The following is a 26,343-nucleotide window of genomic DNA, read 5'->3' as shown; positions in this document are numbered from 1 at the left end:
ATAACAGGATATATTCTGTGATCCAAGTTTTTTGTTGTTAAAGATGTTCAAAATTGTAAGCGTTCCATAGTAACAATATATTATGTATTAAAAAATCACTTTATCGCTTTTCCTCTTTTCTCGATTGAGTATTAGTTTTTGTTGTACAGTGTATAAATTGTTACAATCACTGAATACATAGTTAGTGAAAAAATTATCATATTAATTAACTTAATTAATAGTGCAATTATACAAGTAACAGTTATCCAAGACCATTCAAAAGCCATTTCTTTAAAGTTAATGTCATTGTCAAGTAATGTTTACGTATCCATACCGGTGAGAATTAACTTTACTACACGTAATTTGCCGTGTAAAGACAGAAAAAGTAGGGATATGTGCAAAATATTTTCGCCTACACTATTAAGGGCGTAGACGCAAAATTTCGCGTCAATTTGTTTTAAGATCATTCGTTTTTTTCGAATACTGAGAAAACTAATAAGTATTTTTTAAAAATTGAAACGGAGAATAACAGATGGCATTATTACCGAGAGTGAAAGTTCCTTAGAATAACTAAACAGTTTCTTTTTTTTTTGACATCCATTTTGTTGCGATCTGTTTCATACAAAATAATAAACAATAATATATGAGTTTTAAGAAAGTGACACAGTCAGTATTCACCCAGTGGTAAATACCTAAAAGAGTACAATAATAATTAAATTAATACAGTTATTAATAATTAATTGAATTAATTTGAATAGTAGGTGCAATAGTAATTATTGGAATGAATAATAAGTTTCTAGTGTTGAAGTCAAGAGTGTCTGTTCTTTTTAGTCTTCTGGTCTGTAGGGGTGTCCGGTAGATTGGTGACCAATATGTTTGGGTGAACCTGGAGTCTATTGTGCTACTTGGGACACAGAGAAATAATTTATTCTTTGACGGTTTGGATTTGGAGATCCCTATGTATGTTATGGTTTGAAATGTATTAAGATTAAGGAACTTGGCACAGTTGCCTTAGAACTTTTGATTGAAAGCGCTGTATCTTCAGTAGGTTTGATTTACTGTCAGTTCCCCAGATTTGGATATCCTACGTCCAGATTAGGGATGGGAAAAACCTACCGGTTTAAACCTAAAACCGGTTTTTTACTTCGCAATAACCGGTTTTACCGGTTGTTTTTTGTCCCGGTTATAACCGGTTTTTTCTTTTTAAAGTAAAAACCGGTTATTAGGTTTTTACGGTGATTAGGATTAGATTAGGTATTATTTTGGATCCCAATCATAATTATTATTCTCAAGTAATTATTCCAAACAAAACAATAATTTAAATTTTATTTTATTTTATAAAATACAGAAGCAAACTGAAAGTGTAATCTCACATCAGCCAGAAACAATTATTAAGGTTTATTATAATATTTCCTTGAAAAGGTATTTGTAATCATAATATTTACATAAGAAGTGATCTGGTTGAATTAGACGCAAACATCATCAATTTTTCACACTTAACTCTTGACATTGAAAGTGGGTGAATGACTTTTTCTGATAACCAAAAATAATGCTCTGACTATGAATATCGAATTACTGATTACGAATACGAATCTCCAAGAATTTCGCTACGTTTTCAAAACGATAAACTCATACAGGAAGTACTAAATGAGTTAAAATGTACCTATTCTACAAATATACAAACGTGTTAAAAGTAATACATGTTCTTTCGATAGTAAATACTAATTTTGATCATATTGATATCGAGTCGAATGGAGTATCGCAAACTAAAGTGTATTGTAAATGTAACTTTGTAACCTATTGGATTAAAAAAACCAAAAACCGGTTTTTCCAAAAACCGATTTTTTTTGGCCGGTTATAACCGCCAGGTTAAACCGTAAGCAAAAAAACGGTATAACCGAAAACCGGTGTTTTGTCAAAAACCGCCATCCCTTGTCCAGATGGGTTTCAGTACACATTTGTAGATGAGCAGTTTATTCTCTAGACTTAGGCGTGATTTTTGATTCATGAACCAGTACATATTTCTATATACCAGTGCCAGTTGCAGTCGTCTGTTCCAAATATGCTTTTGTCATTTTAGGCGGATGTCTAGGTAAATCCCAAGTATTTGACGTCATTTCTTATTGGCAAGTCTAAAAATTTTCTTTTGAATGAGATATTTGCAACTAAAAACCACAGTAAATGTTTTCTTTATTTTTCATTCCTGCTGTAACTTATTAAAATAAACATTATATAAGTTTTCAAGGACTTTTGGCCCTCGATAATAATACAATCTTTCATTCTGCGTTTAAATTTTTCAAAAATACTTATTAGTTTTCTCAGGTTCAAAAAAAAGGATTCAATTAAAACACATTGGCGCGAAATCTTGCGTCTATGCTCTTAAGATACATCACACATATAATATGCGACTGATGTTTTTGATATTATGCAATAAAGTGTTAATTGGATTCAGAGTAGACCTTCGAATAAGGGGTACACTTTTCAGCTTACATGTATTATTACAAAAAGCTAGATTAGTTTTAAGATTATTTTGAGCGCATGGCTTATTGAAAAAAAAATGGAAAACTATAGTCATAGAGGATCTGGAGAAAATGGCAGTAAGACAAAGAAAAATAGTGGCACAGGACCAAAAAAACTTAAAAGCTTGTAAAGCCATTAATAATGATAATGATGATGATGCCTGACATCAAACTTATTATTCTTTGACCGATTGACGTGAAGAGAAGACGTTAGTCAGATTTATTTCTTATAAGTATTATGTAATTTGATATCCTGTGTATAATCGTTTTGATTTTACGACCACGGCCCAACACCGTTTTGAAGCGTTTTGCAATATACCAGGCATTCTCTCAGAACATCTTAGAGAAACATGATGTGCATTTTGTAAAATTTTTAAAATATTACGTGTATTGTGAATACAATATGCTTAGCAATGTAATGTTTAATAATTAAAAGTGCATATTAAAAATGGCGACAAGCCCAAACGTTGAAGCAAAATAAAGTGTTTTATTTATAACACACCGAAAAACCCAGCAATCAAAAAACCATACAAATTATATTATATTGTGTGTGTGTGTAGCTAATAATATTAATAATCCATTTTCCATTGTTTAAATACATAACAGAAACACCTTAAGACATTGATATTGGCTTTATGAAAGAAGACTCTTCGGTTTATTGAATAAGCTTGTATCTAAAAGACTCCAGATCTTTCATTTTTAATGTACATTTACCTTCAGAAGAGAGTACATTTTCCGTCACCTTGAATCAAAGCGTCTGCTTTTTGATCCCTCGCGCAGACCTGTGTCTCACATCTCACATTTATAAATCGCCTTATTCGAAATATTAATACAAACATCAACAATGTATCAACCTGCCCCAAGGCATGTTGCAATACTACTTACAATAAATATATTAATAAACTATACAGGGTGTTTCATTGGGAAAGTAACATACGTTAACTGTAGAAAGAGGACACTTAGGCGGTCTTAAAAATACCAAACTTAATGGGACTTACTCCATTAATAACAAAGATATTGGGTGTTTTATCTATTTTGCCATTTTCTTAATTGGTTCATAACTTTTTAACCTCACTGTAGATTTATTTTATATTTGGCACACAAATTTCGTTCAAGGTTTACAATAAACTAATTTATTTATAATTGTAAAAAATCCAGGTCCGGATTGAAAAACATTGGAAAAATATTCCGACCCAAAAACAACACCCTGTACATTTATTTTTTTTTAATGGATTTTTCAGTTGAAAGTAGGATGAAAAACTAAATTTAGTGGTATACTTTGAATTTTCGGCAAAATGATTTTTCTGGTCAAATTTTGAATTTGAATTCTGAAATTATGTGAATTGCGAGAGCTCTAAGTAGAAAAAAATTGAAATACAGCTTACAACAGCTGTTACACAGCAATACAGTGTCAACCGCACTGTATATTGATTTTATAGTTAACACGCGAATATTCTTTTAAGTGTTCAATTAATTAATGTATTAAAAATACCCTGTATATTATTTTTTTAAATGGATTTGGCATTTGAAAAGAAGATGAAAAACTAAATTTAGTGGTATACCTTGAATTTTCGGCAAAATGATTTTTCTGGTAAAATTTTGAATTTGAATTCTAAAATTATGTCAAATGCGAGAGCTCTAAGTAAAAAAAATTAAAATGCGACTTAATTTTATTATTTAATCTAAATTGGTAAAATGTTAACATTTCAGTGTTTTTTAATTATGTGTGACAAATAGTTTATGACGAATATTCATATTTAAATAATGAATAAATAATACAGGGTCAATAAAGAATCATCAGTTTAATCAACAAAGTATCTAAAAATTATAACAAAACAGCGAAAATTTTCAGCATAATAACTACTCAAAACTAAAGTACTTATTCAAAATTACCACCATCAAAAATTATTGTTATGTGTGCAAATGTTAATATTTTACCAATTTAGATTAAATAATGGTATTAATTAAAATTAAGTTATATTTTAATTTATTTTACTTTGAGCTTCGCAATGCACATAATTTCAGAATTCAAATTCAAAGTTTTACCAGAAAAATCATTTTGCCGAAAATTCAAAGTATACCACTAAATTTAGTTTTTAATACTCTTTTCAAATGCAAAATCCATTAAAAAAATTAATATACAGGGTTTTTTGGGTCGGAACATTTATACAATATTTTTTTAATCCGGACTTGGATTTTTTATAATTGTAAATACATTAATTGGTTGGACACCTAAAAGAATATTCGCGTGTTAAATATAAAATCAATATACAGTGCGGTTGACAAGTTGTAAGCTGTATTTCAATTTTTTTTCTACTTAGAGCTCTCGCAATTCACATAATTTCAGAATTCAAATTCAAAATTTGACCAGAAAAATCATTTTCCGAAAATTCAAAGTATACCACTAAATTTAGATGTCATCCTATTTTCAACTGAAAAATCCATTTTAAAAAAATTTAATGTACAGGGTGTTGTTTTTGGGTCGGAATATTTTTCCAATATTTTTTATCCGGACCTGGATTTCTTACAATTGTAAATACATTAATTTATTGTACACCTTAAATTATATTTGCTTGCCAAATATAAAATTAATATACAGTGTGGTTAAAAAGTTATGAACCAATTAAGAAAATGGCAAAATAGATGAAACACCCAATATCTTCGTTATTAATGGAGTAAGACCCATTAAGTATGGTATTTTTGAGGCCGCCTAAGTGTCCTATTTCTACACTTTCCCAATGAAACACCCTGTATTACGGGAGGTTCCTTTTATATACAATAAACTCTTGCTTAATTATGCACTCCTCCGGTCAATGTCACTCGACTTCTTATTTATTTGATTATTTATATTCAGTAGAGTTTAACGTAAGGTTTAAACATATGTTATACTTTATACTAAGTGTTATAATACTATTACAGTCTCTTCCGTTCTTTTAAACAATTCTTTTAATCAACATACGAAACACCTTAAGACATTGTTATTGGCTTTACAAAAGAATACCTTTCGGTTTATTGGATAAACTCGTATCTAAAAACCCCAGATCTTTCATTTTTAATGTGCATTTACCTCCTGAGGAGACTACATTTACCGTCATCTTGAATCAGAGCGTCTGCTTTCTGATCCCTCGCGTAGACCTGTGTCTCACATTTATAAATCGCCTTATTGGTAATAAAATCGATAAAAACCTCGAGAATATCATATATTTTGTGAGGATTCGGTTCTAATTTTACTTATCATTTCGTCAATTTATCATGGAACTCTCGAAATAAATGCGAGCGGGAAAAAATACTGTGTAATGTTGAAAGATGAGATATCTAGTCGATATTGAGTATAAAAACGCATTGAGAAAATAAAATGTACGAGAGGTGATATAAAGAAATATAGAATATTATCTTTTATGGAAGTATCTGATGGACTTATTTCTATTATTATTTTATTTCTTTAAATCATATACACAGGCGGCAAAGAGAAAGTTATAATTTTAAAGAAATATTTATATAATCATAATGTTTATATACAGAGTGCTAATACAGATATGTTTAGATGTAAACCAGGACATCTATGTCTGCTTCCTAGATTATAACAAGGCATTCGATACGGTCCAACATAATCCGTTAATAAAACTAATGAGAACAAAGAACATCGACACACGGGATATAAGAATAATAAATAATCTGTATTATGAACAAGAAGCTGTCATAACAATAAATAATATAAACACCAATAAAACAAAAATCAAAAACGATAGACAGGGCTGTGTCTTGTCGCCATCACTGTTTAATGCATACTCAGAAGAAATATTCAAAAAAGCATTAGAAGATAAAATAGCAGGCATAAAAATAAATGGCCTACCCATATGTGAAATTAGATACGCTGATGACACAATACTGTGAATATGTTCATTTTTCAACAAAATAACCATGGTTTTTAGACGGTTATCGCAAATAACCCAAAAAGTAAGTATTTTTTCGAAAAAAACGTTCTTATGAAAAATATAGCCTGTGAAAAAATAAAAAAAAAATGGTGTACGCTTGAGGTCTCTAGACCTCGTAGAACCAGAGTTATACTCAATGAAAAATAGGTTCATATTCGACAAACTTTAAATAGGCTATTTCAATGTGCAATATCCAAAAAATAAAGCACTCTTTGGGGAAAACCTATTATGACTTTTTAAAGAGTTTAAAAAAAGCATTATTTCTATTTTTATAAAAAGTTTCTAGCATCAAATTTAAGCAAGTTACGCTCAAAATAAAGCTGCTCCCTTTTGTTTTGGCAAAATAAATCGAGAAGATCACCCCCTAATTGGCAACCTAACTGAAATTAATCTTTACCGCTTCACAAATTATTTAACAAGTTGTGTTTATATGACATGTAAGTTTCATTGACTCAAAGTGCTTATTTTTGAAAAAATTTGGTTTTAAAATAAAATTTTAAAAATTTTAATTTTGAAAAATATGCTTTTATTTCAAAATAACTTAAAAATTGTTAGAGATACCAAAAATCTCAAAAAACAAAAAGTCAGTATTACTTTTCTTAATATCTTGTATTTCTTGTTTTTCTGTAAAACAAAAATTGATTAACATTTGGTGTTTCTAAATTTGCATATACTCGTGATCAGTGACTCGTTCAAACAATTTTAACTACAGCTCTTGAAAAAATAAGAACTTTGAACCGATGAAACTTACAGATCATATAAACAATAAATACACGAGTAAAGAAACTTGTGAAGTAGTGACGATTAAGTTCATCTGAGATACTAATTAGAAGGTGATTTTCCCGATTTTTTACCAAAAAAAAGGAACTAATTTCATTTTGAGCGTAACTTGTTTACTTTTGATGCTATAAATTTTTTTTATAAAACAAAAATGAAACCTTTTTTAAATACTTTAAATAATTTGTAATGAGTTTTCCCCAAAAAGTGCTTTATTTTTTGGTTATTTCACGTTAAATTATTCCATTTGGAATTGAACGAATATGAACCTATTTTTCATTAGCTATACCTCTGTTTTATCAGGTATAGAGACCTAAAATATACACAGTTTTTTTCAATTTTTTGCGGGCTATATTTTTGCTAAGAATGTTTTTTTCGACAAAATACTTACTTTTTGAGTTATTTGGGAAAATACGTCTAAAAGCGCGGTTATTTTGTTGAAAAATGAACATTTTCACTCGCAAATAACTCCAAAAGTATTGACTTAATGAAAAAACTCTATAAAACAAAAGTTACTTAAAATTAGTCAATTTATTTATTTCCATACTTACTTTGGACGAATATTTTTTCACCATCCAGAAGGGGTGAAAGCCACCTCCATGACAAAAGCACACATCGGTACAATATCACTTTTTTTCTTTGGCTTGTTAGCTATGTGTATGCCAAATTTCATGTCATTCCAAGCGGTTCTTTAAAATTTAGAGGTTTTGCAATATTTTACCGTTACAGAACGTACTAGGCGACGTTTTTATGGCGGAGGCGTTTATGATCGCATCCACCATAATTGTTTGTACAGTTTTAATAGAAAATCAATTACGTATTTCCTATCTCTATTATTAAATAGGTATTAAACCTATTTACTTATAACGATTTTAGACTTTTCATTAATCCATAATATACAATGTGTAAAAACAAAATGGAATAAATTTATTATTTCGTGAATGACCGATTTTGAAAATAAATTCCCAAACAGGTCAATTTTTATTTTTACCTACCGATTTGATTTTGTTAAAAGTTATTAAAAGCAGTGGCGGCCGGTCAGGGTCAGCAGGGTCGGCAGTGCCGACCCATACATTTATTTTTTTAATATTTGTATCTGTGAAGTAAAAAAAATCTGTCAGATAACACAGACTAAATTTTATTCATGGTTTTTAAAAGGATTTGATCAATCCGAGGGTTAAGTGATCCCTGCGCATAACAGACTTCTCACAAAATGAATGATCCGAGCCATTCATCTGACTTTTCGGCTAGCCGTACCCAACTCATCCGTAGCTTGACGATTTACACGTAAAACTCAACCAAATAACAAGTCGATGAGCAAGCGAACATACATTCTCTCCGTAAGCGGCAGGTACGGCATATTTAAATCTGCCGGTCGGTGTTTCATTTGGCATCGCCAGATCGCATGGCAGAAATTGTCAAAAATAATCACGCCCTTTTACGTCGTTTCATTGATATTTTAATTTATTTAAGTTGTCAGGAATTATCATTTAGTGGACATGGTGGATCGAAGCATTTGTTAAAAATCAAAATAATTATAGAGAAAATAATAAAATTGTTTTAAAAATATTTACTGTCTGATTCGAAGTGTATTCGTAATACAGAATGAACTAATACATATAATCAAATAGTTACATTTTGAATAACGTTATTGAATCTGAGATTTAGAAAACCATTTGCTTTTCGCTGGAAGTAGATGAAACTTCTGATTATTATGTAATTCACAATTATCAATTATTGTTGATTGATACGCGTTACGTGGTAATATTTATGAGAGGTTTTTAGGTTTTAGAGACGTAAGTAAAAGCAATAAGGCAGAATATATTTTTGGTGTTTTAAAGAACAGATTAAAATTTTTGATATTAAAAATAAATTGGTAGGGCAAACTGGGGCAATCTTATGACGGCGTTGCTGTGATGTGTGGTGAATTGAATGGTCTTCAGGCAAAAGCTAAAACTACACATTGCATCACAAGCTTTATTTACTCACTATTATGCGCATATAATTAATTTAGTTTTGCATGATACGTATAAAAAAATAAAGAATATCGTCTTTTCTTGCCAGTTTAGCTCACCTAAACGGATTACTGCTTTAGAAAAAATTTGTTTCGAAAAAAAAAGCGAACAGTTTGTCTGACAAGATGAAATTTTAAATCTCGGTTAGTTTTATCTAAGCAGATTATCTCTGGTAGTTTTACTATCTGTAGCAGATTTTCGTGAACAGCTTTTGGAAGTTTTTGATTTTATTATCGAATGCGACGATTTTGAAATTGACGATACCTCGATCCGTGAAACAATCGGTTTGAGAACTTTATTAAATAATTACTCTTTTAATATTCTTTGAAATATTTTTAAGACAGAGTTTGCCCAAGATATTCATTATTGTTAAAAATCAGTCAACTGACATTATTTATTCAAAAAATAGAATACGAAAGCTGGTGCAAAATCTCAGAAATTTTCGTAATGATATTTTCCAATATATACGCAGTGACATTTTGGATTCGCTTGATATTGCCGAACCATCCCAAAAAAGACAACAACATGATACATATCTCGAAAAACGAGTAGGTATATCTTGAAATTTTGGATACTTACTAATATATGCAAATAGATACTCGCTTTTCGAATTTTGAAGATTTGCAAATTTTTGACCTCTTTGACGATTCAAAATTTAAAAGTTACCTTCGCCAAAGAATTTCCAAGATATTTATTATAACAAGTTAGGTACTTAAAAATTATGCCGATCCAAATATTTTCAGAAAGTGGGATAAGTTACAAAATATGTATGTATAATTCTATGTAGTAAGTACTGCAATTCATTATAACAAACTGTTCATCAATTTTCTTATCACCACTACCACCAATTTCTGCCTCAAATAAACGGGATTTATCTTGTCTCGAAAGAATCAACACGTATTGTTGAAACACCATGAAACAAGAGAGAATGTCAAGTACATCAAATAAAAAAATAACAAAAAACAACAAAATCTCCTATGATGATTTAAGCCTTTTAGTTTGTTGGTATACCTATATGAGGAGACAAAAAAACCTTGCCTACCCTGTCTCCAAGGCCACGAGCCGCCACTGATTAAAAGATATTATTTATAACTATCATACATAAGTATTTAAGTTACCTATCATTTCATAAACTTTTCTACGAATTAAAAAGTAAAAGTTTTGTAAATAAATATTTATTTTAAATTGTTTAAACAGATAACTGGGTTAAAAAATAATTCACAAGTTTAATTCAAAAATTAATTATCGCATTTTTACAATTTATGCCACAAGGTACCTCAAATTAAAAAAATCAATTTTCGTTGATCTTAATCGGAGATATTGTAAATTTTATAAATTTGATGTTATGATTTCAGGTTTTGAAATAACACAATCGAAAAATGCAAATCACACTCATTTTTGGCGCATCATGGACGGCTAATTTTTAAAAGAATTATTTTAAATTTTTGTTTTGTAGAAAGTTTTAAACTTTCAAATTATGCTTTTTAAATTTCTTAATGTTTTTATAAACAAAAACCTGGTAAATTTTTGAAAAAAAAAATGGCTAATTCGGGTTTTAAGACTCGTAGGACATTGTATTTTTTAATTTCGTGTAATATTCCAAAATTTGGAATAATAGTACATTATATACCGCGGGACTGAAGTAGTACATTTAATCCTGAAGGTAAAGTTTATGGCCCGACCGCAGGGAGGGCCATAATTTACCTGAAGGATTAAATGTACTTCAGTCGCAAGGTATATACGATACTTTTCGTACTTCCGGTATGATTTTATTAATTATTTCAATAATTTCAATCAGTTTTTTCTCTCTTCAACTCATTTAATAAACTGTCTTTAAAATAAGTTACCATAGTAACATTGCGTTGTGACAGTTATAATTTAGAAACATTGTCATTACTAGTGTCATTGTAAAGAAACATTGTTATTGATAATTATTGGTATCATGAGTGAAGAAGGTGTATCTGATATTGATAAAAGAGCAGCCGAAGTAGGTGAAGAATTGTTACCACCGAAATCTAGAAAACTATACGAGCAGCAGTACGATGCTTTTAAAAAGTGGTGCCGCTTAAAAAATGTGAGACAACCTACTGAAAATGCGCTGTTAGTCTACTTCGATGATAAATCAAAAGCGGTTTGTGCCTCAACTCTCTGGGCACATTACTCAATGCTGAAATCGGTTATTAACATTAGAGAAGATATTGATATAAGTAAATTTCCAAAATTATTAGCTTTTTTGAAGAGAAGAAATGAGGGATTTAAGCCAAAGAAGTCAAGAATTCTCACGTCTGAGCAGGTAGATCAGTTCTTACGGGAGGCTCCGGATGATAAATATTTAATGCTTAAGGTAAATTTGGAAATTTGTTTATATTCAGAAATTTTAAGAAATCAATTTTTTTGTAGGTTGCACTTATTTTGGGCGTTGCGGGAGCTTGTCGTGGAAAAGAGTTGGTTGATTTAGAAATCGACGATGTGAGAGATTTGGGCGATTCCTTCCTAATTGCGATTAGAAACACCAAAAATAAAATTGACCGAAATTTTGTGATCAAAAATTCAGAAAACAGTGCCATCAGTTTTGTGGCGATATTTCGGAAATATGTGGCATTGCGAAAGACAGGGACAACTCATTCAAAATTTTTTGTTCAATACATCAACAAAGAATGTACTACGCGAGTAGTAGGAAAAAACATGTTTGGTACAATTCCACGGCAAATAGCAGCTTTCTTGAAATTAGAAAATGCGACGTCTTATACGGGACATTGTTTTAGACGCACATCTGCGTCTTTGTTAGCTGATTCGGGAGCAACAATAGACGTGCTGAAGAGACATGGAGGATGGAAATCCTCCAACGTGGCCGAGGGATATATTGAATCGTCTATTAAAAATAAACAAAAAATTTCAGATAAAATATTTGGTCAAGTCGCCGATTCGTCCACTATAGTTATGCCACAGTCCTCATTCTCGCTTCCTGTTTCCGCAGGATCTTCGAAACAAACACCAGTTCAATATGAAAAGGACCTATCTGTTACTCGTCAGTTACCTGCTGCATTAACCCAGGAAAGACTGGTCAATATGACGAACTGTCACAATATTAATTTGAATATTAACGTTAATTACCATTCTAATTAATTATATTTTTCAATAAAATATCCCTTAAATTCGTTTGTTTGTGATTTAATCGTTCCGGGAGTTTCGTCAATATTTAATCCCGGAGGGATTAAATGTGACACTTTAGTACCTGTCACAAGGGAGTGAAGTTGTCACTTTAGGCCCGGAAGTACGAAAAAAAAATTAATGACCGCAAATAATTCGTTTCCGAGATACGAGATATTGAAATTTTTCTTACAAACTGACGAGGTATTTATTGCATATAGCCCGTATGCACACCAATGGTGAATATAAAATTCTTAAATGATGAAAGGGTTGCCAATGCGAGTCCATTATACAATTGGATATGGTAATTGAGTCAATACTCGCAATCTTTGGTTTGTATTTTTATTAGTTGTTATGTAATCGTAGGGCCCCACGATTACATAACAACTAATAAAAATACAAACTAAAGATTGCGAGTATTGACTCAATTACCATATACAATTATAAAATTCTTAGTTGTATGTCAAAAATGCACAATAACTACCTCTTAACATCCACCAAAATTAATTTGCATATCTCAACTGGTTTTAGAGCAATAAACAAATCGCCAGTTTGTAAGAAAAATTTCAAAAACCTGAAAAATCTCGGAAACGAATCTGCGGACATAAGTTTATATGTCGCAAACTGTCATTTCTTTTTTGTGTAGAATTACCCTTTAAAGTTTGTTGCACACTCTGTATTGATAAAAAACATGACTAGTTGTTAAAGTACCTAACTTTTTTATTATTCAACATAAGCGATTGAAATCCATAAGGAAAAATTTCCCCTAACTGGCTGTATACCATTAATTACAAAAATTGAAGAAAGACTTCTGTGTAAAAGGTATATTTATTAAAACCCCAATAAAGGGCTACATTAAAAGACAGAACGTTTTCGCTCTAAAGAGAGCATCATCAGTGTTCTAAGCAATCTCTACATGCCAAGCCACCAAAAATACATAGGTTAAAACCCTTAAAACACCAACCAAAAGTCTTACATTGGCGTGTATTATGTTAAACCCTGGCGATGGGTGAAAATGAAAAAGATATACCTCACAGCATCATATGATTCTACCACGTGTATGTGGGTGGTTGAGTTGATTTCTCTGTCTTCACAAAGAGAAAGGTGAAAGTTGACTTTATATCTTTTTCATTTTCACCCATCGCCAGGGTTTAACATAATACACGCCAATGTAAGACTTTTGGTCGGTGTTTTAAGTGTTTTAACCTATGTATTTTTGGTGGCTTAGCATGTAGAGCTTGCTTAGAACACTGATGATGCTCTCTTTAGAGCGAAAACGTTCTGTCTTTTAATGTAGCCCTTTATTGGGGTTTTAATAAATATACCTTTTACACAGAAGTCTTTCTTCAATAAGCGATTGAATGAAAACAGTGAATGTTAAGAAAATCTGAGGCTATAGTTGGGTTTTAATATCAGTATTTCATAAAAATAGTCTAGTCGCAACATATGGGGTCCCATGGGAAATTCTAGCTCGCCGTGATTTGATGTTGGTATTATAGCTTTTTTAGGTCGCTAAATCCAATGGAAGTGGTCTGGAAGCCCAAATATGGTGCGTGCAATTGTTATTAACAAATTGTGGTGAAAATTAGGTATTTTTCAGGAATTATTAGAAGCCCTGTAAATAAACTGATAGTGTTAAGGTCTTCTCTGGTGTATTTTTGGTCTCTGAATCGAATGCGACTAGTCGCGATTACTCAAAATATGTTCTTATTTTGTTAATAACAAAATAATTGTTTATTCGCAGAAAACCTCGAAATAATGGGCTATTTACAGCAAGTTTGTAGTCTTTATACGCTAAATCGATTGCCACTAGTAATATTGCAAAAATAACGTTTTATAGTACTTTTACTCATGGTTTTTGCTCTAAATTTTTGAAAAACCACTTGGATTGACATGAAATTCGGCATACACGTACCTAACATGTCAAAGAAAAAGAGTAATATTGTGCCGAAGTATGCTTTTACCCTAGGGGCGAGGTTCACCCCTTCTCGGAGGTGAAAAAAGATACCTATAAAATAAGTCCGGAAGTGGATAAACGGATTAATTCTAAGCAACTTTTGTTCTATGGAGTTTTTTCACTAAGTCAATACTTTTCGAGTTATTTTCGAGTGAATATGTTCATTTCTCAACAAAAAAACACGTTTTTAGTGTTTTTATAAGCACTTTCGAACCGATGAAACTTACAGATTATAATAAACGTAAGTAACACAACTTGTGAAGCGGTAACGATTAATTTCATTTGAGATGCTAATAGGGGGTGATCCTCCCGATTTTTTTACCACAAAAAATGGAACCCTTTGTTTTAAGCGTAACTTGCTTATTTTTGATACTAGATGCTTTTTCAAAAAATAATAATATAGTTTTTTTAAAAGCTATAAAAAACTTGTAATAAGTTTTCCTCAAAAAGTGTTTATTTTTTGGTTATTTTATGTTGAAATATTCGATTTGGAATTTGACGAATATGAACCTGTTGTTCATTAGCTACAACGCCGCTTCTACTGGGTCTACGGACCTCACACATACACCATTTTTGCACTTTTTTTTAGTCTATATTTTTGGTAACAAATTTTTTTTGAAAAAATTCTTACTTTTTGAGCTATTTATGAAAAACCGTCTAAAAACGTGGATTTTTTGTTGAAAAATGAACATATTCACTCGCAAATAACTCGAAAAGTATTGACTTGGTGAAAAGGCTCTAAAGGACAAAATTTGCTTATAATTAATCAGTTTATCCACTTCCGGACTTATTTTAAAGGTTTCTATTTTCACCCCCGAAAAAGGGTGAAACTCATTCTCAGGGTAAAAGCACACATCGGCAAAATATCACTTGTTTTGTTTGACATGTTAGCTACGTGTATGCCAAATTTCATGTCAATCCAATTGGTTTTTTAAATATATAGAGCAAAAACCGTAAGTAAATGTACTATAAACCGTTATTTTTGCAATAATTTATTAATAACAAAGTCGGAACGTGGTTTAAGCTATCAAGACTAGTGGCAATCGATTTATCGTATAAAAATACTATGAAAAAGACTACAAACTTGCTGTAGATAGCGCAATATTTCGAGATTTTCGGCGAATAAACAGTTATTTTTGCAGTAATTTATTAATAACAAATTCGGAACGTGGTTTAAGTTATCACAACTAGTGGCATTCGATTTAGCCTATAAAAATACTATGAAATAGACTACAAATTTGCTGTAAGACTACAAACTTACAATTATTCTGTTATTAACAAAACTAGAACATATTTTGAATAATAGCGAGTAGTCGCATTCGATTCAGAGACCAAAAATACACCAGAGAAGACCTTAACACTATCAGTTTATTTACAGGGCTTCTAATAATTCCTGAAAAATACCTTATTTTCACCATAATTTGTTAATAACAATTAAACGCACCATATTTGGGCTTCCAGACCACTTCCATTGGATTCAGCGACGCAAAGAACCTATAATACCACCATCAAATCACGGCGAGCTAAGATTTTCCACGGGACCCCCTATGTTGCGACTAGACTAAAATGCTAGCATAGTCCACAGGGCGTGGTGAACTTTGAGAAAAAAACACAGTTTGCTTGGTACACCTGGAATACAATGACAATTTACCTGTCTATCAACTATATTATTACAGTGATATTGTATTATATCACTAAAATCGGACAACAGGTTTAGGAAATTCGAGACATTAAAAATGACCCATTTTTAAGGTGGTGCGTTAATTTCTTAGAGTAGTGTATATTCCATGCTTTATGGATTTTTGATAGAAAACAAACACTCATTTAAACATTAGATATACACCTTATTCTGTAAATTCGACTTACTATTAACTTTAAGAGGATCGGTACGTATTTTCGGCTGCAATGCTATTCAAATGGGGATTCATTTTTTTCGAATCCTGAGAAAACTAATAAGTATTTTTGAAAAATTTAAACGCAGAATGAAAGATTACGTTATTAGCGAGGGCCGAAAGTCCCTGAGAACTTCTATAATGTTTATTTTAATAAGTTACAGTGGTGAAAAACAAAGAAAAAATTTAGTGTGATTTTTAATTTCAAATATCTCATTCAAAATAAAAATTTTATTTATTCTAAAGGACTTTCGGCCCTCGGTAATAATTTAGTCTTTCATTCTGCGTTTAAATTTTTCATAAATATTTATTGATTTTTTCAGGATTCGAAAAAAATTAACACAATGCCGTGGTAATATTTTCCAAATCTATCTCTGTCTTACAACGCACTCAGCCGAATATAATATTGTCAGCATATATTGTCAGTCAGACACTGGCAATCAGTGACAATCACGACAATTTTAAATATTTGACATTGCATCGGGAATATTTTAAGTTATTGATTAAATATTATTGATATATGTAGTGTATTTGATAAATAATTGATTTAATACGTGAACTTAATAAAAAGTTATTTATTGTGCATTATTTGTGGAAGATCCAAGCAGAGAATACATCAGGATAATAATATATTCTGTGATCCAAGTATTTTGTTGTTAAAGATGTTCAAAATTGTAAGCGTTCCATAACAATACAGGGTGTTTCATTAATAATTGTCCATACAGTAACTGGAGAAACCTTAGCACAAAATACGAAGATTTAACCTAAAACACTTAAATAAAATGGGGTTCGTTACTAAGTTACAGGGTGTTTTATCTAAAAATTTAAAAACTATTTTTGCTCAGCATTTTAAAACTATTCAACTTATCCTTTTCATACTTGGTAGGAAGTATAAGTACTGTAAAAACTACTCAATTATGTTACAAAAACGTTTCTGGCTGTTTCCAGAGGCGTACGACGGGGGAAAGTGAATGGTTGACCCTTTCCAAATTCTACACCACTGGCAGAATTGCTATTTTAGTTTAATTTTTGGATTCTCCAATATTTTCTATGAAAATAATATCCTCTTCATTCGTAACGATAAAGTCATTAGTTTTCGAGATCTTTTAAGTTAAAAATGAAACGACACGGTTATTTTGATTAATGTAGTGTATCCCTTCATTTTTAAGTTCAAATATCTCTATAACTCATTTTATCGTTACGAATGAAGAGTATATTATTTACGTAAAAAGTTTTGGAAAATCAAAAAATTACACTAAAATAGCAATTTCGTCAGTGGCGTAGAATTTGGGAAGGGTCAACCAGCCACTATCCCCTGTCGTACGCCTCTGGTAGCAGCTAGAAACGTTTATTGATCTTGATTTAGTAGGGTGTACAGTGCCGACACTTTCTGCCAAGTATGATAAGAATAGGCCAAATAGTTTTAAAGTACTGGCTACAAATAATTTTTAAATTTTATTCATATATGAATCATACCATAAATTAATCAAAATAACTGTGCCGTTTCATATTTAACTTCAAATATCTCGAAAACTAATGACTTTATTGTTACCAATTAAGAGTATATTATTTACGTAGAAAGTATTGGCGAATCTAAAAATGACACTAAAATAGTAATTCCTCCAGTGGCGTAGAATTTGAGAAGGGTCACCCATTCACTATCCCCTGTCATACGCCTCTGGTAGTAGCTAGAAACGTTTGTGTATCATAGTTTAGTAGGGTGTATAGTAATCGCACTTTCTGCCAAGTATGAAAAGGATATGTCGAATAGTTTTCAAATGCTGAGCAAAAATAGTTTTTAAATTTTTAGATAAAACACCCTGTAACTCAGTAAGGAACCACATTTTATTTAAGTGTTTTAGGTTAAATCTTCGTATTTTGAGCTAAGGTTTCTCCAGTTACTATATGGACAATTATTAATGAAACACCCTGTATCATCATCATCATTTCTCTTTGCCTTATCCCTATGCGGGGTCGGCTTCCCTAATTGCATTTCTCCACACAATTCTGTCTTGGGTCATATCAATGTTAATCCCCTTTACCAACATGTCCTGCCTTATCGCCTCCCCCCAGGTCTTCTTTGGTCTTCCTCTCCTACTCCTTCCAGGAATCTGCACTTCAGCTATTCTTCGTATTGGGTGATTAACGTCTCGACGTTGAACATGACCGAACCATCTTAACCTATGCTCTCTCATTTTGGCATCAATTGGTGCCACACCTAGACTTCCCCTAATATACTCATTTCTAATTTTATCCTTCTTTGTCACTCCACTCATCCATCTAAGCATTCTCATTTCCGCCACATGCATTCGTTGTTCCTCTTTCTTTTTCACTGCCCAACATTCAGTTCCGTACATCATAGCCGGTCTTATGGCTGTTTTATAGAATTTTCCCTTCAGCTTCATTGGAATTTTTCTGTCACACAACACACCACTCGCTTCTTTCCACTTCATCCATCCAGCCCTAATTCTACTGCATGCATCTCCATCTATTTCTCCATTACTCTGTAATACCGATCCTAGGTACTTAAAACTATTGCTTTTCACAATCATTTCACCATCCAAAGACACCATTTTATTTGTAGTAGCTCCATCTTTAAATGAAACACCCTGTATATTATTAAAAAATCACTTTAACACTTTTCCTCTTTTCTCGATTGAGTATTAGTTTTTGTTGTACAAATAAATTATTACAATCACTGAATACATAGTTAGTGAAAAAATTATCACATTTTTTAACTGAATTAATAATTTGCAATTATAAAAATAACAGTTATCCAAAAACATTCAAAAGCCATCTCTTTAAATTAATGATGACATTTTCAAGTAGAATGACATTCTAGTAATGTTTACATATCCATACCAGTGTGAATTTTACTACACGTAATTTGCCGTGTAAAGGCAGATAAAGTAGGGATACACGTAAAATATTTGCGAATTATATACCCATAGCCTTAAGATGTTAAATTTATTCATCAACAATAATTGTTATTCTGTTTAGTTTTAGTTTACATAATATTTAAATCAATCATCGCTTATTTTCGTTGAGAAAACCCCTATATTAAATTGACTCGTTTCGAAGAACAGAATTAATTGCTTTTTGTCTCTAAGCCCTTATTTGCATCACCGACTCCAATAAAATTATTTTTCTCTTTGCAGGCTATTTGGAACAAGGTCTTCTCGTGACAGATCCGCAGAAGCTGCGAGCGCACTACCTTCAATCAAAATCCTGGAGGACGGACATCTTGTGCGTGCTGCCCACAGATCTGGCGTATATCTGGTGGCCGCCATTCGAGTGCGATTTAACAGTGCCGTGCCCGGTGATAGTTAGACTAAATAGATTATTTAAATTACCCAGGTTGTGGGAGTGGTTCGAAAGAACAGAAACCGACACCAACTATCCAAACGTTTTTAGAATATGCAAAGTGGTGCTCGCTATTTTAGTGTTAATACATTGGAACGCTTGTTTGTATTTTGCTATTAGTTATTTTATCGGGTTCGGGTCCGATAATTGGGTGTACAATTTAAATGGGACACAAAACGCTTCTCTCACTAGACAATATATTTATAGTTTTTATTGGTCGACGTTGACTCTGACTACTATCGGTGAAACCCCAGTGCCTGAGAACGACGCCGAGTATTTATTCGTTGTTGCGGATTTCTTGGCTGGTGTTCTTATTTTTGCAACCATTGTCGGTAAGTATGCCATAATATCTATAATATTTACAACACAGTTATATAAGAGGTTACTATATTAAAATATAATTAAACAATTTTTTAAAAACTATATACTAAAGAGCGTCGAAATCTCTGTTCCAGAGATTATGGGTGTATTAAACCCATAATTACAATTCTGTTAATGTTAAACTATTTCTTAATCCAACCCTTACTAATATCCTACTACTGACTCCACCCCACTCCCTACATATGTACATACATTATGCTTAGGCTTGCCGACAGAATTCTCTTCCTCTATTGATTGCCATCCGCTGCTGGGGACAGTACTCTTCACTGCTTTCTCCACTTGAAAGCAAACGTATCTTCTCTGTTAACCCGTAAAGGTAACACAAGTTCATATAACGTTCTTGTGTCGCCTTGTATCTGAAGGAAAGGTACTCCCTCTTGGGTTAGCTTTTGTTGGCAACACATCTCTTCAATATAACACGATAATTAATAAGCTAAAAACAGTTAAAGCTCGTACGAAAAACAACCGCGTGTGAAATCGGCATATGTGTTTGATAGAGATGCGAGTGAACAGGGATCAAACTTTGGGTTATATTTTTACGAACTGTTGCAGTTACAAAGGCTCTATAAAAGTATATCCGCTTCCACCTCTATACGTCGTTAGTTTTTGTAAAGTTCGTTTTTGAAAGACCAAAAATATCTTCTTTGTCTTCATTTTACTGTGGTAGTAAGCAGTTGTTTGTGGGAAGACCCATTGTACAAGGTAAAAACTCTTTTGATTTCTTTTCCATACCGGTAAAAAATTGTCACTTTAGTTTTCTAAATCCTAAACAATATTCTATTGTTTCAGGGTTTGGTTTGGTTTTCCGTTGAAGGTTTGGTTTGGTTCCCGTTTAGTTTTCGTCTGGATTTTGGTTGGAGTTTTTAAGTTTGGTCGTATGGTTTTTGGTTTTGGTTTTTGTTGGATTTTCTACATATTTTCCGTACCTGGAAACTTTCCGTTTAGTTAAAGTAACTAGGTTTACTTTTTGTTTGGAGACGGTCTGGAATGGCCTATGGTTAGACGTCTCCGAAAATCAAATGGTTTCTTTCTATCAGACGTGAACTTATGGGTCACGTTCCATTGAACTTCGTTTCTCCCACGGTGTGCTGATTGCTGATGTGATTATCAGCCAACTAAAGTCTTCAGGGAGACTTTATCCAGGATTACTTACCGCTACTGGTGAAAAAGCGGTAAAATATATATCTCAAAAATTCTGGTATGTTATTTTTTTGGGTTTATTTAAATTTCAATGAACAGTACAAACATAAAAAAAAACTAATTGGTTATTATATTTTTAAACCATAAAATCTCACTACTTAGAACTTTTTATTTTCGACCATTTTACGAACTATATGTATGACATTGTAACATTGTACATTATTTTCTTTTGTAAATTGTGCTATATTTTTGAAAATTGTAATAAATAATTTGGTAGAATTCGTTTTTTGCTTATTACATTATCTCTTTCCACTTTCACTTCAAAAGGTAGTTGATTTAGGACGAAACAACATAAATTTTATATCAGGAAAGTTTAGTTATCCATATATTTGTTAATTTGCTGAAGAGTAAGACCGATGGCGCCCTCCATTTGGTTTGTTCAAGATCTCTGTCTGTTTTTATTTATTTAATTTCTGTTTTATTCTTCTAGCTCCCCGTCTTTCACGCCCAAATTATTCCAGAAAGAAATCTGTTTTAATTTTATTCCTTTTTCTGGCCCTCGAATCCTACCTTCTTTTAGTCTCTTGTTTCTCGAGCAACTTAGCCGGTGCTCTATCCTATTCTTCTTCCTTCCTTCTTCTCTATTCTATACTTTCTTTTCTTTATTTCAAAGTGCATGCTAATTTCGACTATCTTTCTTTTCCAAAGTCGAGTTTAGCGTTGTAGAACTTATAACATAATTGTACATAATTGGTCCTTCGAGCTAAATTCTTATATATCATAATATCTTTTGTATAGTTCTCAAGTGAAATTAAATGTATTGTGATTTTTAGATCCGCATTGCAAGATAATTTTTTATTTATCTCATATCTTATAATCTCTTTTGTGTATCTCTCGTGACAGATCCGCAGAAGCTGCGAGCGCACTACCTTCAATCAAAATCCTGGAGAACGGACATCTTGTGCGTTCTGCCCACAGATCTGGCGTATATCTGGTGGCCCCCATTCGAGTGCGATTTAACAGTGCCGTGCCCCGTGATAGTTAGACTAAATAGATTATTTAAATTACCTCGGTTGTGGGAGTGGTTCGAAAGAACAGAAACCGACACCATATATCCAAACGTTTTTAGAATATGCAAAGTGGTGCTCGCTATTTTAGTGTTAATACATTGGAACGCTTGTTTGTACTTTGCTATTAGTTATTTTATCGGCTTCGGGTCAGATAATTGGGTGTATAATTTGAATGGGACACAAAATGCTTCGCTCACTAGACAATATATTTATAGTTTCTATTGGTAGACGTTGACTCTGACTACTATCGGTAAAACCCCAGTGCCTGAGAACGATGCCGAGTATTTATTCGTTGTTGCGGATTTCTTGGCTGGTGTTCTTATTTTTGCAACCATTGTCGGTAAGTATACCATAATATCTATAATATTTACAATACAGTTATATTAGAGGGTACTATATTAAAATATAATTAAATATTTTTTTAAAAACTATATACTAAAGAGCGTCGAAATCTCTGTTCCAGAGATTATGGGTGTATTAAACCCATAATTATAATTCTCTTAATTTTAAACTATTTCTTAATCCAACCTTTACTAATATCATACTACTGACTCTACTACCTCACCCCCTACCTATGTACAGACATTATGCTTTGACTTGGCGACAGAATTCTCTTCCTCTATTGATGGCCATCCGCTGCTGGGGACAGTATTCTTTACTGCTTTCTCCGCTTAAAAGCAAAATACTCTTGTTTGTCGACCGGCAAAGGCAACAGAAGTACATATGACGCTGTTGTGTTACTAGCTCAAGGGAAAAAACTCTTTCTTGTGTTAGCTTTCGTTGTAACACATCTCTCCAATATAAGGCGATAATTCGATAGAGACAAAACTGTTAATCCGCTAAAAACCGTTAAACCTCATACGAAAAACAAACGCGTGTGAAACCGGCATATGTGTTTGATAGAGACGCGAGTGAACAGGGACCAAACTTTGGGTTAGATTTTTTACGAACTTATAAGATTGTCTGTATTATCATAAACCCTCTCTAAATTCGACTTGAACAAGCAACCTAAAAACATAAGTCCATATAACTGAAATTATAGGTATACATTACTAATCAAAGTCATTACTAATCAAGGTCACACGAAGACATCGAAAAATTCAGTTTAGCTCGAGGATTAAGACAATGAAACAATATTTCACCAAAATTGTTCAGGCAGCTATAGAGACAATATTTAATAATTCTAAATGACAAGAAATGAGCATCAATATAGATAGAGAAAGAATAAGTCATATGAAGTATTTGGATGACAATCGCAAACAACTTACAAAACACAATTTCTATGATATATCTACTTAAAACTCTGTCTGAGAAAGTAGAATCAAAAATAAAATTTAAGAATATTAAACTATTGACAATACTTAATACTATACAACAAATACACAACTATCTTACAATAGCTTACAAATCTCTGGAATAGGAATTCAAAATAAGCAGAGACAATAAAACTCTCGAGTATAAACTCTCGGATTAAAAAAAACGAATAGGCCTGAGACGCTCAGCACTTGGCATAGTGAGCCATATTCTAACAAGTCAAATTTCTAAGTTTCCCAAGAGAAAGGTTTATAAGCTCATACAAACTTATGGAGCAGACACTTTAACATTGACGCAAAAAATCGTAAATAAACTCGAGAGTTATACAAAGAGATATGGATCATGCAATATTCACGGCGCTTAAGTGGAACTGGGCAGGACATTAGATATAACACAAGATGGAACTTGGACAAATCATGGAATGGGTGCCCAGAAACAATAAAAGAAGCCGAGGACCACCATCAACTGGATGGAACGACGACGTGAAAAGGGTAGCAGAAAAGTTGCTACAAGTCACCTAGTATAGAGAGCATTGGAAAGTGCTGAAGGGGGTCTATGTCCATTAGTGGACGCGAGAGGCCGATTTCTGATAATTGTGATGACTAGGGATCGAGCATAGACCTTCTGCGCGATAGTGAAACGTTCTTCGATTCGAGCTAACGTTTTGTTTTTAATTTAGTCGTATTTCAATTTTTGATCTCATTTCTAGAGTGAAGACACCGGTAACTTTCATCCTAAACACGAACACGACACAATTAAACCAACTGTTACTATCCGTTGTCGTTCCTAAGGAAAAACAATTAATGAGAGAGAGCACATTTCGAACGTTTCTTGTTTCCGTATTTCTGTGACTTCGCGAGATTAAGACAACATGCCTTTCCCGACCCTTCGATAATTACGTAACTATTATGTTTCAAAGGTAAACTGCTGAAAAGGAATTGCCAAAACTTTATCCGTTTACCACTTAGCGATAATTTCTTCATAATTACAAAGAACTACGTAGATAAAGTAGAATGAAAATTTTAATTAATGAATGCAAAAGATCTTTTGAAAAATAGAAAATAGTTAAACATCTTTCGAAGTAGTATTTGTATACGTAGGTATAATTGTACCTTTTCACAAGAAAGGAGACGAAACAGTTTGTGATAAATACAGAGGCATTACCCTGCTAAACGTGACCTACAAAATATTGGCCTACATTCTTTACGATCGACTGTCGGGATATGGCGAAAGCATAATAGGCAAATACCAATGTGGGTTTCGCAAAGAAAAGTTTACTATCCATCAAACATTCCTTCCATGGCAAGCTGTGGAAAAACATATGAGTATGGAATTGATACTCACCATTTATTTGTGGATTTAAGATGTGCCTATGACAGTTTAGATAGAAACTCATTATACAAAGCCATGATAGAATTTAATATATAGGTAATATTTATCATTAATTTCAATTCTGATATCAAAGTTATTTTTTATTCAACAAATTCATTTATCTATCCACCCTTTTTTTATTCTGTTTTTACCTTCTAATTTAATTAATAAAACACAATTTAATATTTTTTTTACCACACACTCAACAATTTTACTCAACACTTTTCTTCATATGACCTCACTTTAGACATACCTAGTTTAGATACTTTTATTCAATTTCATTTATTTTTCCTTGCCCTAGATGTTATTTAACATAAAAGGACAGAATAAAGAAAGTTGGACTAAGCTTTTAAAACAACCTTTTCAGTCTTTTAAATTTGTGTTGATGAATACATCTATATCATATTAACTTATAAACAAGTTTTGCATTTACAACATTCCTTAGTATTTGATATCACAACCCCTATTTATTTGTCTCACCTTTATTTCAGCCAGTTTTATCAGCCATCATTTGTGTTGGGTCACAAATAATAATTATCTATTTTCAACACAACCTCAACAACTTATCTTCTGTATTTTGGTTTGCCTATCTTTGCTTCATCAATTCAAGTACACCTCACTGATGATTATGGGTATTCAAATTCACCCTCTTTCTTTACATCTTAAATAATTTATTCTCACTAACTCTTGTATTTTTATAATTCCAACACACTTATGTTAGCTGTTATCATTGCTTGTACAATAAACAACTTTAAATTTTAGTGGCTAGTGTAACCAACATTTCATAGAACTATAAGTTTCTTTGACAATTGTCACCCTGACATCAGGCAGATTCGCTTTTGAAATCTCATCTACTAGTTGCCTATCACCTCTTATAACATAATGAACTAATTAATTAACCCACTTACCACGTGTGGGAGTCATATGTTGCCCTAAAGCCACATACATAGGTATTTTATCCATCCTTTGGATTTTACGATGTTTACATTCATTTATATGAGACTTTTAGTCTATTTTTAAAAGGTTTCAACCTTTGTATTTTTGGCTGGCTCACCATGTTCTTGTAACACTGATGATGCTCTTGTTACAGAGCGAAAACGTTTTGTTTCTATGTTTGTAGCCCTATAGGGGCTTTTTAAACTAATATACCTTTCACCAGGACAAAAAATTTTTATTAAATTTTACATATAGGTAATACACTTAGTGATACAATAAGCCATACACTTAGTGAGATTGGTGAAAGCAACCCTCTCAACAGTCGAGTGTAACGTTAGAGTGCAGAATGGAAAATCAAGAACTTTCCAGACACAAACAGGGCTTCGACAGAGAGATATATAGATTATCGTGCCTTCTATTTAACATTTCCTTAGAAAAATCTATTAGAGAATCTGGAATAACAACAAGAGGGACCATTATTAATAGAAGTCTACAAATACTAGCGTAAGCAGATGACATTAATATCATAGCAAGAAGAAACACG

At 32.2% G+C, this 26,343-nt stretch overlaps 1 protein-coding gene across 5 annotated transcripts in view; it reads left to right on the top strand.

Annotated features, from left to right (window-relative positions):
- The window catches only part of LOC126884602 (cyclic nucleotide-gated cation channel subunit A), an 839,335-nt gene that overhangs the window by 606,706 nt on the left and 206,286 nt on the right, over nucleotides 1-26,343 (top strand). For all 5 annotated transcript variants that reach the window (XM_050650604.1, XM_050650600.1, XM_050650603.1 and 2 more), the window contains one exon: nucleotides 19,383-19,919. In XM_050650604.1, coding sequence (XP_050506561.1) covers nucleotides 19,383-19,919 — 537 coding nt within the window. The remainder of the gene's footprint in view (nucleotides 1-19,382; nucleotides 19,920-26,343) is intronic.

Source organism: Diabrotica virgifera, chromosome 5 (assembly GCF_917563875.1).
Source record: "Diabrotica virgifera virgifera chromosome 5, PGI_DIABVI_V3a".
Classification (NCBI taxonomy): domain Eukaryota; kingdom Metazoa; phylum Arthropoda; class Insecta; order Coleoptera; family Chrysomelidae; genus Diabrotica; species Diabrotica virgifera.
The sequence above is the reverse complement of the archived record's forward strand: the minus strand, read 5'-3'. Positions and strand labels throughout refer to the sequence as shown.